Here is a 17,512-nt window from a genome sequence, read left to right as displayed (position 1 = left end):
GGAAAGATTTTCGTAACTTAAACTAAACTTTAAGATAAAACATAGCACATTATTGTAAACATTTTTTTTCGCGAAATTTCACTATGTTGGAATAGACATACAGGCACGTACAAAGCGTATATATGAGCTTGACTTGATCTTGATGACACTTCAAGACAAGGCTTAGAATTTGAAAATGGTTTAAATTTGACACTTTGAATTAACGATCTAACATAAACACCATGGTGCGAGTGTGGCATGGTGAAAGCAAATTTGCTGAAAAATGACTAGAGACTAAAGAACCCATCAAAAAAGTAGTACAATTTTGCTGTCAATTTTTTTTTACTGATTATCATAACAATGAAGAAATGCAGGTTAATGTGTTTTCGTAAACACACACAATAAAAAAGAAATGCAATAACGAAGTAAATAAATAACACTCTATCTCTATACATATTTATATTTTTCCGGAAAATATGTTTTAACCAGGTCCGTATTTTAGTTTTGCTCAGACACCGGAAGCAGCGTGTGCTTTCATTTTCTGTTCATTTAACGTTAATGCAGATGTTAGAATTAGGTAAGATTGACAATGCCTTAAAACAATATTATAAGTTCAAATCCCCGGGTAGTACTCGAAAATACTTAAGTTATGAAAGTCGTAAAATGCCAAATTCTGTTTATGATGAGCATGAATGCGAAATGATGATTGTTTTACATACAATAATGTACATACACAGGCACTTGAATAGTGTCGTGTACTCTACCAAGGAAGTAGATAACTGGTAACTACGTCCCTGACTATACAAAGTATATTTCATTGTAATAGATTTTCAATTTTACTCGAATTATCATACCACAGGTATCTGAAATTCTGATTGTAAGCTAAGAAATACATACACCATGCAAAAAAAAGGGTGTCGCAGTAATTCTTATATGATCAATGTATAAATATTGCTCACTTTACAGTCAGAATTTTAAACACCCGTTGTATAACACTGCAAGTAAAATCCATAATCAATAATTTACTATACAACTGTATTCAGTGGTGATTTTACCTGACTGTTTTAAATAGCAGATGCAAGCACTAGTGGTACATGTAAATGGGAAAATCTCCCAGAGATTTAGGAAGTCTCGAGATTCATTTCATAATGGCTCGTTTTAGCATCGTTCATCGTACAAACACACAATGCTGTTAAAGAGAAGAATTGGGAGATCAGAATCTTTCGTGTTCTTCCTGATATATATGTTAACATGGTTAATACATGTAAATTATAAAATTATGATTACATTGCTTGTATTTTATAGATCAGTACTGTTATTCAGAATGGAAGATGATCAGGCAGCCCCAGAAACTCACTGTAACATCACACCTGACACACCAGGAAGTCTTATAGACAATGGATTAGGCAGTTCCTCTAATGACAATCGCAACAAGATTGGAGATAAAAGTGTCAGCGAGCATTCAGAGGCTAGCAGCACCATTGTCGAAAAGGATGAAGCTGGAAGTATCAAAGTAAATGAGGATGATGATGCTGAAATGAATGAAGATGTTCAAGATGAAGATGAGAAAGACGAAGAAGAATCCAAAGACCAGGATCCATCAGCATCATCTAGGACTGACTTATTCACATCTGAAATATTCAAAATAGAAATTCTTAACTTACCCAGGTTTGGATTTAAAGTAAGTACTGTATGATCAATCAAATTGCTTTTAAGATATCATTCTTGTCAGAATATGTTTTGAAAGAAATGCCAGTGACTTCCTAGCAAATAAGATACTAAATGCCAAATGATGATATCCTCTAATGCCCATATTTGTATAAATCAAAGCCTTTCTAGTAGACATTTTATGGTCTTCAATCCTTAATCCATGTCATCAATTCAGAAATATAAATCCTTATTTTAACAAATTTCAATAAAACTTATCACAGATTTGCAAGTATAAAAAGACTATATTGAACAATGATTGAATTTATAGGAATTTAATTGTTCAAGTGCTATTCAAAAGGAAATTTTTCAAAGTAGTAATCGAAGCAAATGATACACATATTACTACAGACTATGGATTTGGTATGGCTAAATAAGATTTTCTGGACATTTTCAGGCATGCCAGGCAGGTTTTGCAGTGACTCAATGATATTTGAGATCATGATTTCCTTTATTACAAACAGCAGAGCTTAAAATCATGATTTACACTTTATAATTTCTAGTTGCCAGGTATTTTCTGTATCAAAATTTTTTTGATAACTTTTGCAGCAATTAAAGAAGCGGTTGGCAACTTTAGATGTGAAACCAGTAAAAATCAAGGCGTTAGAAAGGAAAGGTTTTGCTTTTGCAACATTTCGGTATGTACAAGTAATAGTTTTCAAAAACCGTTTTGACACAGAACACTAACATTCTGCTAATATACACATTTATTGATGTGTTTTTAATATTCATATAGAGGATGGGTTATATACATGTAGTTACATTACAAGAAGAATGAGTACATAAAGTTCACACAATAGTGTCATTTTATTGCCTCGTAAGATCAGAGACATGGCAATTATTTAATGGAGGGATCATTTATGATTTTATTGGTTGATAATTAATTAAACTTAAGTAATGTATATACCAATAATCAATTAATTATGGAACAAAATTAATGCCTTCCAGACAGATTTGTTTACATGCAAATCTAAAGGTTGATGTACTAATATGTTTGTACATGAATTTAATTTCTTCGAAGTATGAAATGCTATGGATTTTTACTTTCAAAGACCAGTTTCTTGATCTGTGACATATAATTAATACATTATTGATTCTTCAGATTGACAAAAGAAAGATTGATCTATTTTAGTATATGTTTTGTTTTAATTCTGTTTTCCTGTCTCTATATAAACTTTATAGAAGTGAGGAAGAGAGAGAGGATGCTACTAGAAAGATTACTGGCCATGTCTGGAAGGACCGGAAACTCAAAGTAAAGAAAGCATCTGCTACAATGGATCCCATTGTACAGAAGAGAAAACGAGAATTAGAACAGAAGATAGGTAGGAATAGGTGCTCTTTTTTCCTTCTAACACTTGAATTAATCAACTGATTAATTAATGTTTATTTAATATGTGTATTTCCGATATAGTGTAACTAAACTTGATTCATACTATGTTCCTCCATGTCCCCATGAGAGGAAGATTCGTTTAAAATAGTTCAGATGGGAAATAATTATATCTGACATCTTAGGCAAAAGCAGCTGACAGATTTTAACCAGATTGGTATCAATTATATATCCTGGTATCATACTTCAGATGTAGCATGATATTGTGAAGCATGAACCAAACACCAGAAATGGTAGAACTGAAATTGTTCCCAACTTCTAAAGCCCTGAAACACTTATGGAGCTAACCGAAATTGTTAGATTCAGACCTGATCTCTTTCCTGGCACTCTTTAGCAGGAAATAGAAAAAATTATCATAGGTTATAAACAGGAAAGTAATATTTTGCACATCCTCTGCAAAATGGTATATTTCATCAATATTTAGTTGCAAGCATCCTTGTGGCAACGTTGATGCAGAAGATGGGCAAATTAGTTCAAGGTTGAAAATCTTTTTGATCAAGAAATAGTGAAATTCATGGAAGTAAGAATAGATATCTGATGACTGACAGTTCAGTGGTAACCCATGGACCTCTTCTTTTGTTTTTTCAGATGAACCTCCCAACAAAAAAGATAAAATGGAGGATGACCTACCTCCAGAAATCAGGTAAGAAGTTTAACTATATCATATCAGGGGAACTTACTACATCAGCTGGTGCAGCTAGACTACTGTCAAATGTTAGAAAATATCACTGTGTCAGGTTGAAAACATCATAGTAACAGTTGAAACACACTCATCATATTGAGTGAGAGGGGCTGATTGTATGAGATGAGGGGAGAGTGCCTCAATGTGGGAGGAAGAGACTCATTGTGTCCAATGGAAGGGAGTGACTCATTGTTTCTGGTAAGATGATAAAAACTTATTGCATGATGTGAGATTAGAGAGACTCACTGTATAGATTCACTGTATCAGATGAGAGAGAATTGCTGTAAGTTGCAAGAGAGACTCACTGTATCGGATTAAGAATTGATGTGTCCGACGAGAGACGCATTGTATAGACTCACTGTATCAGATGAGAGAGACTTGCTGTAAGCTGCAAGAGAGACTCGGATTAAGAATTGATGTATCTGACAAGAGACTCACTGCATCAGGTGAACGGAATCAGTTTCAGTTGAGAGAAACTCACTGTATCAGGGAGAAGAGACTTGCTCTACCGCTATGTATGAGATGATAGAGACTCGCTGAAACAGATGGTAGAGACTCACTGAATAAGATGGTAGAGACTCCCTGTATAGACTCGCTGTATCAGATGGTAGAGACTCCCTGAATCAGACGAGAGAGACTCCCTGTGTAGACTCGCTGTATCAGATGGTAGAGACTCCCTGAATCAGACGAGAGAGACTCCCTGTATAGACTCGCTGAATAAGATGGTAGAGACTCGCTGAATCAGACGAGAGAGACTCCCTGTATAGACTCGCTGTATCAGATGGTAGAGACTCACTGAGTAAGATGGTAGAGACTCACTGAGTAAGATGGTAGAGACTCACTGAATCAGACGAGAGAGACTCCCTGTATAGACTCGCTGTATCAGATGGTAGAGACGCACTGAATCAGACGAGAGAGACTCCCTGTATAGACTCGCTATCAGAATAAGAAAATAGCTGACGAGCGGCACTCACTGTATCTTCATGTTTCAGATAAATACAGAGAATAATTAATTTTTGTGGGAAGAATTTAGTAAATTGTCCCTTTTTGTCTTCAACGAGTCTGTATTGATTGCTTGTTGTCAGTGGGCGCTTTCACACAAGCAGTTGAAACGGTTAGACTACTTGAACCTGCAAGAAAAATCAGGTACAGTTCAGGACCAAGGCTGGACTGCAGAATATTTGGCATATGCAGTTTGAGGGGTTCAGCCGTACCTGTCCGAAACTATAGTATGAGTGAAATATATGGTACTTTTGACAGGATATTCCAAAACTGTGTATTTTTAACTTTACTTATATCAGGTCCAACATCTGGTACAAGTGCGTTCTGGTATAGTGGAATAATTCCAGATCACCTGAACTGTTTCAACCGGGTTTCACAGCCTACATGTTTTGACAGACATTCTATATATAAACTATTTAATCAGTTTTCTTCTGTATTTGTTGAATTGTAGATTGAAAAATGCAGTATCACCATTGTGGAACGTCCCTTATGAGGAACAGTTGAAGGTACAGTGTATATTTATCATGTAGAAATATCTTGGTATCACCATGTGTCACCAGATCAGGATCCTATTGTGAAGTGTCAATATACTTTATAATTACAATGTGACACGGCAAAGAAAGACTTGTGTCATAAATGTTTTCACCTTTGACTTCTATTACATATTCAATCCCATGAAAATGTCACTTTTACTGATTTTATATTAACTTTGTGTTGCTGTCGAATATTTCAGACGAAAATGGAAGATATGGTACAAATATTGAAAACACTGGCTAATCGTATCTACAGAGAAAATCCGGAATTCCGAGAGTGGCTGAAAACCCAGAGGTATTAATATTAATTTATCATCAAGATATCTGAAATAATTGGTAACATTAGAATAATTTACTGTCCATTTTATCGTGAAGGAAAAACACAATCATTCTTAAGATTTTTCTATTTTTTCCAGGTCAAAGTATGATGGTAAATGCTGTGAGATGCTACCCATAAAGGCTTCTGTAAGTAGTATACTATATGAATCATGTTTTCATACACTACCACAACAAAGTTGGGAGTTGGGGGGAATCTAAAATCAGGTTGTCAGTCCGTCTGTCTGGTCATCCATCTGCAGACGCAATGATGTACAAAATGCTTCTCCTAAACTACTGAATTGATTTCAACAATAACTCACTGGCTACAATCATGTTCATCATAGTTGTGTGCAATCTATATGAAATTTAGCTACCTGCCATTTTTGAAAAGTTATGCCCCTTTGGAAACCCATAGATTTTATTTTGATTACTTAATAAGTGTCCCATCTTCAGAAACAAGAAAAAAAGTATTGACATGTCTGCATAATCTGAATTTAAACCCCAATTAACTAAAACTAGGGGAAAATTTGAAAGAAAAGTAGATTTTCAAATAACATTCAATTTATAGATTGAGTCCTGTTTAAAATTAAGATTTTTTAAAAGTTTTTCTAGCTATCATACAATTCTTTGTCAATTGTAACAGAAGAGTAGTCCTGTAATTTTTGTTTATTAGCAGTATTATTATTTTTGCTGCTTTTCAGGAAAATCATGAAATGGACTTTGGATATGTTTATTGATCTTTTTGAAGTGTCTATTTTACCATGATGTCATACCATCTTGGAAAATATTGTACAAAAAATTGAGCCCCTCGAAAATAAAAACTATAGTAAGTCATCCTAAATGTCAGCAGCAATGTCCGGCAGATGTGACATATTGACAGTTATAAGGTGTTTTAGTACTAATGATCTGATTCCAATTATATGTGTCTACTCCTCAGCCTAAGTTAGAAGCCTACAGAAACAAGTGTGAATTTACCATTGGGAAGGACATCAATGGCTTAGGTCTGTATCTGATATACTCTAACAAGGTTGATACAGAGGTACCTGTGTAGAAATATTGCTCAAGAATAAATATCAATAATAAATGTATTATTATATATTGAAAGGATAAAGAAACATAACTTTTTAATGGTATTTTGGATTGAATATACTTACTAGCCATATAAGAAGTAAGAGGAATATAAGGGCACGTTACCTTATCCTAATATAAATGTTAAAAACCTGTCATCCATGACAAAAATCTTATTCAAATTCAGTACAACTAAATTACAGATATACTGTGACTGTACAAATGCATGCATTCTTTTCCATTCAAACTAGTGTTGATTTCCGAATATCACAAATAAGTATCGCCAATACAGTTAAAATCAATAATTATATTAATTGTGTTTCAGATAATACCGTGGGATTTCGGTATGGACTATATAAGCAGGGCAACAAAAGTGTTGGGGAACCGGATGACCAGATTATTATGCCAGATTCAATGAAGAAATTTGTTAAGGTAACAGTGTTAATGAAGAGTAAAACGGAACATTATACACATGATTATGCTTCAAGTACGAAATTTATGTCAGGTTAATCTAATTACGGCTGAAACAAAGTGAGAAGATATCCTGAAGAACAGATTATCCCTATGCTGGTATATGTGTGTAATTCAAAAAACTTGCATGTATCGAGGGATTTTTGTCAATATTTCTTTACATTCATAGCTTTAATTACAAGATACATTTATCAATATATTGATGAGTGGTACATTACAAATTGTGTAGCTGTATGTTTAAGCTGAAGTTTCAAATATTTGCAATTTATACATGTAGCACCAAGTAAAATATTAACTACAATGCACTGTGAGAGATTTGTGTTATGCAATCATAAACAGAAATGGAATTTCAACAAGAAAATATTCTGTGTATAATCTTGTTATTTTTAAATGTTTTGGCAGAGCTTTCAGAAGTTTATCCGTGCCAGTGATTACGGTGCCTATGACCCCCAAAGTCATGAAGGCCACTGGCGGATACTGACCACTCGGACTTGTCAAGGCAGTGCTGACTTCATGGCAATCATAGACTTTGACTCCCAGAATCTTCCTAAGGTTAGAAACTTTCTGTACTTGGCTTTGGAAAGAATCCTCATTTTCAATTTTAAAAAGGACTTTGTAGGATATCATGCAAAAGAAATAGCAGTAATTTCTTTACTTTTATGAATTATTTCTTTTACAATTTTTCTGTTTATGAGGATTTTTTCTTTGAATTTTTACTATGTTCTGGACCTTTTTTGTGTTTTGATGAATATACTTTCAACATTCGTTTTATTCTGCATACATTATCATTAAAGTTTTAGGAGTGATGTTGTAGAACGTTAATATTCAACTGTTGGCTTACTGTTTTTCGCAAAACTTTCATTGATTTTTTAAATAAAATTGATTGAAACTTTTCGTGTTGAGTGCTGCTAGTGAACATGATTGATTGAGGGAAGGAGACCATATAGTGTTATCCATGTCTTTTGTGCAGTGTCTTCTCCTTAATCACTCTAGACTGATGAAAAGGTCAGATATGACAATATATCAGTTGAATTTATGTTTCAGGGTTCAGAAGACCAGCTAAGGTCAAAATTACCATTCATAGAAATTCGTCAAACATTGATACTTAAAATTTATGTATGTCATGTAAAAAATCATGTTTGTCTTACAGACATTGGTTAATATCTCCAGGTTTTACACACCCTGTCATAGTATGAAGGAACATATAGAGTTACTCGAGCCTGTCAGTTGCATCCTGTCATAACCCTTTGTATCCCATTCTGAATCACTGTCTTTTCACTTAAAAAATGTTTGTTCTTATATACCTCATATACATGTAGTATCATTAAAGGTTAAAAGGTCAAAGGTCACATGGGACATTTTTTGCAAACACTGATACATATCTTTAAGACATTTTCTAGTTTTTCTGTGTATTTCTACTTTATAAGATTGCAGCCAGTACATGTATCTGTAATCCTGTTTTAGCATTCAAAATTACTTGGATTAAATTTGATGTTTAAAACAGTTGTACATTTATTCAATTTCATGAAAACAGTGATGACTCTAAATCTAATTGAACATTTACGATATGAACATTTTCCATGTATCCTGGTGTAAATCATATTACAAGCGACCAATACCGGTATGCTGTATGTATCTTATATAGTAATGTCAACCACCAAGTACAAGTGGAGTTTTCTCATTAAACAGCTGATGGTCCATGTGCAGTAAATGTGCTGCTGAATCCTCACGAATGAAGAAGTGGATAACAATATCTTCATTTGTTATTCTTCATTATCTTTTAGGAGGAACTAGAATGTTTAAAGAACAAACTGAGGGACTATTTTACGACAGGGGAAGGATGTGACTGTGGAGTGACCAGTCTCTTTTTTCACACTTATAAGGATAGGTAATTATCTGTAAGCGAAATTGTTGGTTTCATTCTCGTGATGTATAAAGTAATAAAATGACCAGTTATGAATATAAAAGTGCTGATTAAATGTTGGCAATCTTATATCTGGTTTTAGCCTTCAAATCCAGTATGACAGTATTTTAAAGGGTTACTGAGGAAAAAGACTTTGTATATTATGGTATAGTTATCACAATAGTATTTAGATGTTCTTTGTTATGTGGGGCCGTGAAGGTTGGATGGTTAAGGTGTATGACCATCTTTCTCACTATCCTCCAACCTCTAGGTTGCGGTATTGAGACCTATATGTAAGGTAGTTGCAATATGCTAGCTGTAGGTTGATGGTTTTTCTCGTGGAACTACAGGCTTTCTCCACCACCCAAATCTGGCATGTCTTATATGACCCTAGCTGTTGATATGACGTAAACAAATCTATATCATGTGTGAACATTATTTTAACTACATTAGATCCAAAAATTGATAATGAAATACAGAATCTGATGAAAATATGAGTTGATTCTAATTTTATTCACAATTCAAGCAGGTTATGAATTGACCAATATCAAATTGACCTGACAAAGTCAGTTGAGATGTGGACACTGTCTAGCATCAATTACAGAAGTATGTTTGTACAAAGTAAAGACTTGATATAGTTGAAAAACATTGTAGGAAGACCCATATGAATGTTTTAATACAAAAATATTCAGATAAAAAAAAATTGATTGTTTTGATAAAAAAAATATTTGCAGATCAAAAACATTTTACTACCTTTGCACTTAATATTGATCATTCTCAAACTCTTTGATAAATTACATTTGTATTGCATTGTAAAGGGTAAGTGTTTTTATAATGACTTGTAGAAGTGTAATTTCTGGTATATTCTCGACCATATATCAACTTGAATTCATCTTTGAATTAAATTCTTCTGCAAGCAAGAAATACAAGAAAAGAAAAGCACACCGCAAGCTGTATTATAAAGGGATGTAAAGTGTAATCAATGTCTTGGAGCCTTTATAAACACCTTATTAGGTAAGAATAAGTACAGACCTTAGGGGCCCTTATAACTCAGTCTGTAGAGCATGACACCACAAAGTCTTAAGTAAAGTCAAAGGTGGATGCTTTAAAACTACATAGCCATGGTAGATTGTGTTTCATGGGATGCAAAAAACAGACTGCTCTGTGCTTTTGTGGTTGTGTCCTTTGGGGAGATACTATACCCAATTTGCTCTGGACAGCATGTGACTGGCCTCTAGTTCAGTGAGGTAGCCATCTTCTAATAAAAGGAGAACCATATGGCTGTTCATGGGGTGTTAAAACCAAGCGAACTTACAGACGAATCTTTTCATTATTGACCTTGCAAGGGAGCCAAGGTCATATTTTTGACAAGTTTGAAACCTTAAGAACAGACCTAGACTAACTTTCAATGTCAAAGAATTAAATGATAAAAATCTTTCAGAAAAGTCTATATAATAAACTTGTCAAATTATTTGTAGAGTTGAGGCATTTGGTCAGTACTATATGATGGAATGGCCAGAGGACACAGTCTCTTTTTTATTTACAACATTGACCTCAGAATGGTTTCATGTTCACTGTGTCAAATGTATTTAATATTGACATCCAGATGGACCACAAAGCCCAAAGTCAAGATCTTTGGCTTGTTGCTGACAGAGGTGATGAACTGTTTGATTCTTTCAATAAACAAACTTAAAACAAACTAGTAAGTTATCAGTGGTCTAAGAATGCTAATGTTTAGTCAGTAGCCTGCTGGGATCAACGACTATCAAATTAAGGATCAAAATGAATTGCTAGTTCAGTGGAGTTCTTTAGGTGTAGGAATTAATCAATTTCATCTCTACTGGCATTGATTTTCACAAAGTAGGAATACTTATGAATAACAGTTGAGCGATATACCTGGCCCTTTAGGCCTTTTGTTTAAGCAAACCTTATATCATATCTTTGTTTTGATAGCATGTTCTTACCATTGTTATCTCCTCAGGCCAGCAAATCCACCAGACTATGAGCTACTGATGGGAGAAAAGGTAAGACTCTTGGTTTAACAGTGACCACCTACATGATATATATGTTGGTATGTATATGTTAATGTAAAGATATAAATAAAGCACATCTGTAAATGACATTGTGGTTTGTTTGAAACTCTAGTTACAGTCATGTACAATCTTGGAAGGGTAGTGTTCACAGATGAAAGGGCTATTACCGAACAGGGCAACTTTAAAGTGTGATCTCACTGAAATGTCTAGACTGTACATGACAGCATGCAATGTCAAGTACATATCTACTTGTTGAGGTCTTTTGCCTGGATGAGTACTTAAGATATAGACTAAGTACATTACATCTTAAAAGGCATTAGCTATATTTTATCCTGCTATTATACGGCCCAGGGGCCAGTAGATAACCTCCTCAAGGGGCTTATTTTCCGACAGAAAGGGGCCATTGTAGCTAAGTCAGTTACATGTAGAACATTGATGTACGTGATCTGGGGTGAAGATCCAAGGGGTATGATTTGATGCTCACTACCCTTGGTGGTGTGTGTATCTTTGAGAAACAGGCCGGTCTGTGGTGTCGTGGTTGTGTCCTTGGGTAAAGCGTTTTGCTTTTACTGCTTTGGATGGGAATGTTACATGTTTAAACATGTGTGAATGTTAGCCAGTAATTATTACAATTTCTGCTGTAATGGTAACCATATTGAATGCTATTGTTCCAATTACATGTATGAAAATATTTTAACTTATTTATAAAGGTAAAAAAATTCTGAAATTAATGTTAAAAAATTTGATTTTTAAAATTGCATTCATCTAATAAATGTTGAAGGTGAAATTATTGTACACTTCCATAGATATTTTTATAGTTTTGCACAGTAAATAAAAAGTGTATGCTATTAATGTTTATTGTTATCATTGTAGTTTATACAAGAGGAGATGCTTGGCATGAAGTTTCGGATATCCCCTGGAGCCTTCTTTCAAGGTCAATGGAAAAAAGATACTGTAACATCTAGACTGCAGCTTATATATATACAACAACCTTTAGACTGTTGCTTCTATACCACAACCTCTAGACTGCAGCTTATATATATATATACAACAACCTTTAGTCTGTTGCTTCTATAACACAACCTCTAGACTGTTGCTTCTATACCACCTCTAGACTGTTGCTCCTATACAACAACCTCTAGACTGTTGCTTCTATACCACAACCTCTAGTCTGTTGCTTCTATATAGCAACCTCTAGACTGTTGCTTCTATACCACAACCTCTAGACTGTTGCTTCTTTACAACAACTTCTAGTCTGTTGTTCTATACAACAACCTCTAGACTGTTGCTTCTATACCACAACCTCTAGTCTGTTGCTTCTATATAACAACCTCTAGACTGTGGCTTCTATACCACAACCTCTAGACTGTTGCTTCTATACCACAACTTCTAGACTGTTGCTTCTATACCACAACCTCTCGACTGTTGCTTCTATACCACAACCTCTAGACTGTTGCTTCTTTACACAACTTCTAGTCTGTTGTTCTATACAACAACCTCTAGACTGTTGCTTCTATACCACAACCTCTAGTCTGTTGCTTCTATATAACAACCTCTAGACTGTGGCTTCTATACCACAACCTCTAGACTGTTGCTTCTATACCACAACTTCTAGGCTGTTGCTTCTATACCACAACCTCTCGACTGTTGCTTCTATACCACAACCTCTCGACTGTTGTTTCTATACCACAACTTCTAGACTGTGGCTTCTATACCACAACCTATAGACTGTTGTTTCTATATCACAGCCTCTAGACTGTTGCTTCTATACAACTTCTAGACTCTACTGCTATACAACAGCATCTAATTGCTAGATTTCATATCACAGCCTCAAGACTCTAGCTTCTATACCAAAACCTCTAGTCTCTAGCTTTTATACTTTGACCTCTAGACTCTACTTCTTTATAAAGCTGCTTGACTGTTACCTTCTACACAACAGCATCTAGATACTAGCTCGTATACCAAGGCATGTAGGCTCTAACTTCTATGTATATCATAGTATCCACAATCTACCTTCTATACTACAACTTTTAAAGTAATTATTAATAAAGTAATATTTTACTGAGAAAGTGTTTTTTTTATAACAGTGAACACTGCTGCAGCAGAGGTCCTGTACACACAGATAGCTGACTGGTGTAATGTTTCTTCAGATACTACTGTCCTTGACATCTGCTGTGGAACTGGAACCATTGGACTAAGTGTTGCTAAGGTGACTTGTCAGAGTTTGAAATCTGTTATTTATCTGCTTAATAGTCTCTTTCATCCAAAATCAGTGTTTAATTCAAATATTTTTAATTAGGTTTTGTTACTCCTAGCCAGAAATTTGAAACAGTCACACCTGACAGACACATCAGGGTCTTGTTGAAACACTATATATATTATCAATGATAATCCTTGCATTATCTGGCATGCTATAGTCATATTTTGATACTTAGTATCAAAAGATATTTTTCTTCCTGAAACAATGTCATCAATTTAAAGAACTTATTTCTTATGATTTTTTTTTATCAAAAAACAACAGATAATATCAAAAGAATCACAATCCAAAGCCAGATTAATAAAACTAGGACAAGTTATGGAAAAAAGAAATATTTACGTGGAAACCTTGCAAAAGTACAAGGAGTATAAGACCAGGTGTTTTGGAAATTAAAATCATCAAGTGTAATTTTCAAGGGCTTACATTGCAAAATTTCCACAAATCTTTGATTAAACTTGCCACCCATCAGTTCTCTTCAAACATGTACTCAGATGACTGTTGAAAATCTCTGTGTAAAGACCAAATGTTGTTTACTGAGACATTCAGCTTGAAATCAGTGTGAACAAAAAAAAACATTCGTAAGAAAAAATACTCTAAAATCATACAAAATCGCCAATACAACTTTGTATTATGTTTAAACTAGAGTTTTCTGAATAATGTACTCATGAAATTCACAAGTATTAAAGGTGCATATCAATATTAAACGGTGAAACTTGTGGATACATTTAGCAGTAAAGTGTAAATGACCAGTCCCAATTCTCCGTTATGATGGATATACCTTAATTCTCTGATTTGTCTCCGATTCATCAATCCCTTGTGTATTTTAAACTGAATGTCAAAAGGATTTACTCGTTTTTCTACATGCATGTATTTCAACGACATATAAATCAATTGAATAAGAATATCTATAAATAAACTTCTGAAATAGTCCGTTTTTTATTTGAAAAATTATGATCAAGTTATACCTACATCACTTTAAACTCAGAGAGATAGAATGGAGGACTGAATACCGTTTTAATTTTATGCAGTCATGTTTACAGGCATAGATAGAAAAAATCTTTATCTGTAGTAGGTTTTGTGTGGAATGAATTCAGTGATGCAAGCAAATACGCTGTAATCAGATTTTGAATCCTTATTCAAAAAACATCTGTATTCCTGTGTATGCCTTTTATTCTTATTCCTCTGCATTCCTCTAATTCTATCTTATTCTACTCTATGTATGTCCCAAAGATTCTTGGACTGATAAATTGCTAACATTTACAGAAAGTGTCACGTGTGATCGGCATAGAAATGTGTCAGCAGGCAATCAGTGATGCTAAAGAGAACGCCAAAATAAATGGTGAGTTTTGTTATCAGTATAGAAACCAAATGCTAATACGGGGAGGGTTTTACCACCAAAATAAATGGTGAGTTTTGTTATCACTAAAGAAACTTCTGCAGGGATAGGTATTGACATAACTTAAAGTAAGTGCTGATATACTGTATTTAATTATGAGTTTGATTAATGACTTTCTTATACATACAGTAAAGTCAACATACATCTTTTTTCTAGTGAAGTATACAGATTGTGTTAATTAGGGTTTTTTTACTGTGCGTGTGATTTACTCAATTTTGGACCATGCCAGTTTCTGTCCATTTCAAACTTCGACTAAACATACTGAATTAACTATAATGTTCTGGTATCAGAAGTGACATGAAGATAATAAAATGTCACCAAATTACCGTATATTTTTTGAGAGATTTAATGTGTAATCATTTTATTTCTTATTTGTTTATTTCACAGACATAGAAAATGTTCATTATGTGTGCAGCAAAGCGGAAGATGCCATCAAACGCACAATGAAATCACTGAGGTCTGTGGATGTAGTGGCTGTGGTGGATCCACCCAGACCAGGACTTCGTAAGTTGTCTACTCTCCGGTCAGACCTGTGGCTCCACCTGTGGTGGATTCCACTTCAGATGTTTTCAGATGAATAATGTGTCTAAAGATTTGGAAAATCCTACTTCAGATTATCACTAAGAATGTTGCTGCATGTAAAATTTATGCCGATACAGGGATTTAAATAAGAAAATTTTAAAATTTAGCAAATTTGTAATGTGTGAAGCTTGTGTAAAAATTTTGTTTTACAAATCAGATCATTGAAATTTTGTGATTTGAAAAAATAATTTTAATGCACTTAAGTTTTTTTTTAATTCTCTTACTTTCAGAGTCAAGTGTGTTCCAAGCCCTGCGTCGATCTCCTCACCTCACTAAAGTAGTGTTTGTGTCTTGTAATCCTAAGGCTGCAATGAACAACTTTCTAGAGTAAGTATAAATATGTATGTAACTGATAGATCTACAGTGAAGCCCATATTGTTGTATTTAAATGGATTATGGATTATGTAGAATGATATTAGTCTGATCATCACATCTCCAAACTTTGAATCATATGACTTCCTCTATGTTACCACCTTAAATCATTTGAGTGAGAATTACTTGTTGACAAAATCTAAATATCTTTATGTTCCCTGAAAAGTTTTGCTCCTGGAAAACTTTGCCTGCATTTGAGCTATGATTTTGAAAGGTCATGTATATACATCAGTCATATAAACCAAGGTGCACTGTAGCAAAGTCAGACCCCATGACCCCTCAGTAGAGAGTTGTTGCCATTTCTTGAAATTTTGTGACATGAGCATAGCTTTGCTTGCATTAAAGCTAGGAGCATGAAACGTGTTGTATACAGTGGTCATACTAAGAGAATATGCTGTATACCATATTCAACCCCACTTTTTTTTTACAAAATTATTGCTTTTTGGTAAAACATTGTGTCCAATAAAGTTGTCTTCAGGGAGCATGCATCAGTTTCACCGATACTCTTGTTGACAACAGATTCCAAAAGACAAATCTGACATATTATGGCCATGATTATGTGATTTCATGGAAATGTAATGACAACTTCAATCATAGATTCCCTCCAAAACTCTTTACTGTTTACTGCCTACATATACATCTACTAATTTTTACTTTCAGCACAACTTTTTTCGTTGTACATGTACTTTCCATTTCATGATAGTAACAATCCTTTCCAAAAACACTTCTTGTCAATTACTTTCCTTTGTTTTGCATGATATGCTCATGAGAAAATTATAATCTGTAACATTTTGTTTAAAAAAGAATCATTTTTTTATTCAAATTGAAAATATTTTTTAAAAATTTCTTTAAAGTAAAAGCAAGGATCAAGGACTGATAAAAGTCATTACTCTAGAATCTAGAAATTTCCAAAGAAAACAAAATTATATATATTGCAGGAATTCATGTGTTTGTCTTTCAATCCTTAACATACACTTTTGATGAACAATAAATGCATTTTGGTAGGAAGTTATCAAAAGTAATATGCAATAGTCAACATCGAAATCAGTTTTAATTAAGGTCAAGTCTGAAAAAAATGCTTAGGGTTTTGATGAAAATAGATTGATACTAACCTGCTGGTACTCAGCTTTCAAATTTATTTTCAGTTAGGTTTGTAAATATTATACTTTTTAATATTTCAAATTTATTTTCAGTTAGTCAAAAAATGAGATATTTTTTCATTAATCTTCACATATAAAAAAATGTAGTTTCCATAGTAATTTGTTTTAAATATTTTCTTCTGTTAATCAGCCTTACGCGACAGACGTCTCGACGCAACAAAGGACCACCCTATCGTCCTGTCAGAGCTGTACCAGTAGACATGTTTCCACAAACACCACATTGTGAACTAGTCATCATGTTTGAACGGGATCAGCCTTATTCTAGCCAGGAAGATTCTCCAGGAAGTCCCTAACATGTTAGAAAATTAAAATTTTTAATAAACCTGGCATTTTATGGCAATTTTTTTGTCTTGATTTTTTTCTGTTATAGAACTATTTAGTAATGTTGAATATTGTTTATTGTTTATCAATCAATAAACCATATCAACAAGATACCGATTATTTTAAACACAGAACAGGATACTGACCTCATACTTTCTTCTTAAGAGCTACAATGATATAAAAATACACAATTGAATATTTCTATTAAGATATGCAATTGAAAAATGAGACATTATTTATGATGAGATTGAGTCATAGTGATGTATATGATACCGTTAATTGATGACGTCATTGCTCCATGTGTAAGATTGGGATGAATTTGCCAAGACAATATTAGATGA

The 17,512-nt window shown here is 33.9% G+C and overlaps 1 protein-coding gene across 1 annotated transcript; it reads left to right on the top strand.

Moving 5' to 3' along the window:
- The first annotated feature begins 504 nt into the window (after nucleotides 1-504).
- On the top strand, nucleotides 505-17,192 carry LOC132550914 (tRNA (uracil-5-)-methyltransferase homolog A-like). The gene is made up of 19 exons (XM_060215015.1): nucleotides 505-556; nucleotides 1,285-1,660; nucleotides 2,236-2,324; nucleotides 2,869-3,008; nucleotides 3,662-3,716; nucleotides 5,209-5,263; nucleotides 5,491-5,585; nucleotides 5,707-5,755; nucleotides 6,546-6,609; nucleotides 7,002-7,108; nucleotides 7,550-7,699; nucleotides 8,932-9,035; nucleotides 11,032-11,074; nucleotides 11,957-12,017; nucleotides 13,171-13,292; nucleotides 14,604-14,679; nucleotides 15,124-15,240; nucleotides 15,549-15,645; nucleotides 16,981-17,192. Exons 2-19 carry the CDS (start codon nucleotides 1,304-1,306, stop codon nucleotides 17,141-17,143), a joined length of 1,944 nt encoding a protein of 647 aa, XP_060070998.1. The 5' UTR covers nucleotides 505-556; nucleotides 1,285-1,303; the 3' UTR covers nucleotides 17,144-17,192.
- The last annotated feature ends 320 nt before the right edge of the window (nucleotides 17,193-17,512 follow it).

Source organism: Ylistrum balloti, unplaced genomic scaffold (assembly GCF_031769215.1).
Source record: "Ylistrum balloti isolate Yb309-2 unplaced genomic scaffold, AGI_CSIRO_Ybal_v1 Utg370158, whole genome shotgun sequence".
Lineage (NCBI taxonomy): Eukaryota > Metazoa > Mollusca > Bivalvia > Pectinida > Pectinidae > Ylistrum > Ylistrum balloti.
This window is presented reverse-complemented; position numbering and strand designations above follow the sequence as displayed.

Excerpts from the sequence above, each read along its gene's own strand:
- LOC132550914 (XM_060215015.1), top strand. The coding sequence starts at position 1,304 with ATGGAAGATGATCAGGCAGCCCCAGAAACTCACTGTAACATCACACCT. Across the intron at positions 5,756-6,545 it reads TGCTACCCATAAAGGCTTCT|CCTAAGTTAGAAGCCTACAG; the intron begins GTAAGTAGTATA and ends TCTACTCCTCAG. Across the intron at positions 13,293-14,603 it reads TTGGACTAAGTGTTGCTAAG|AAAGTGTCACGTGTGATCGG; the intron begins GTGACTTGTCAG and ends TAACATTTACAG.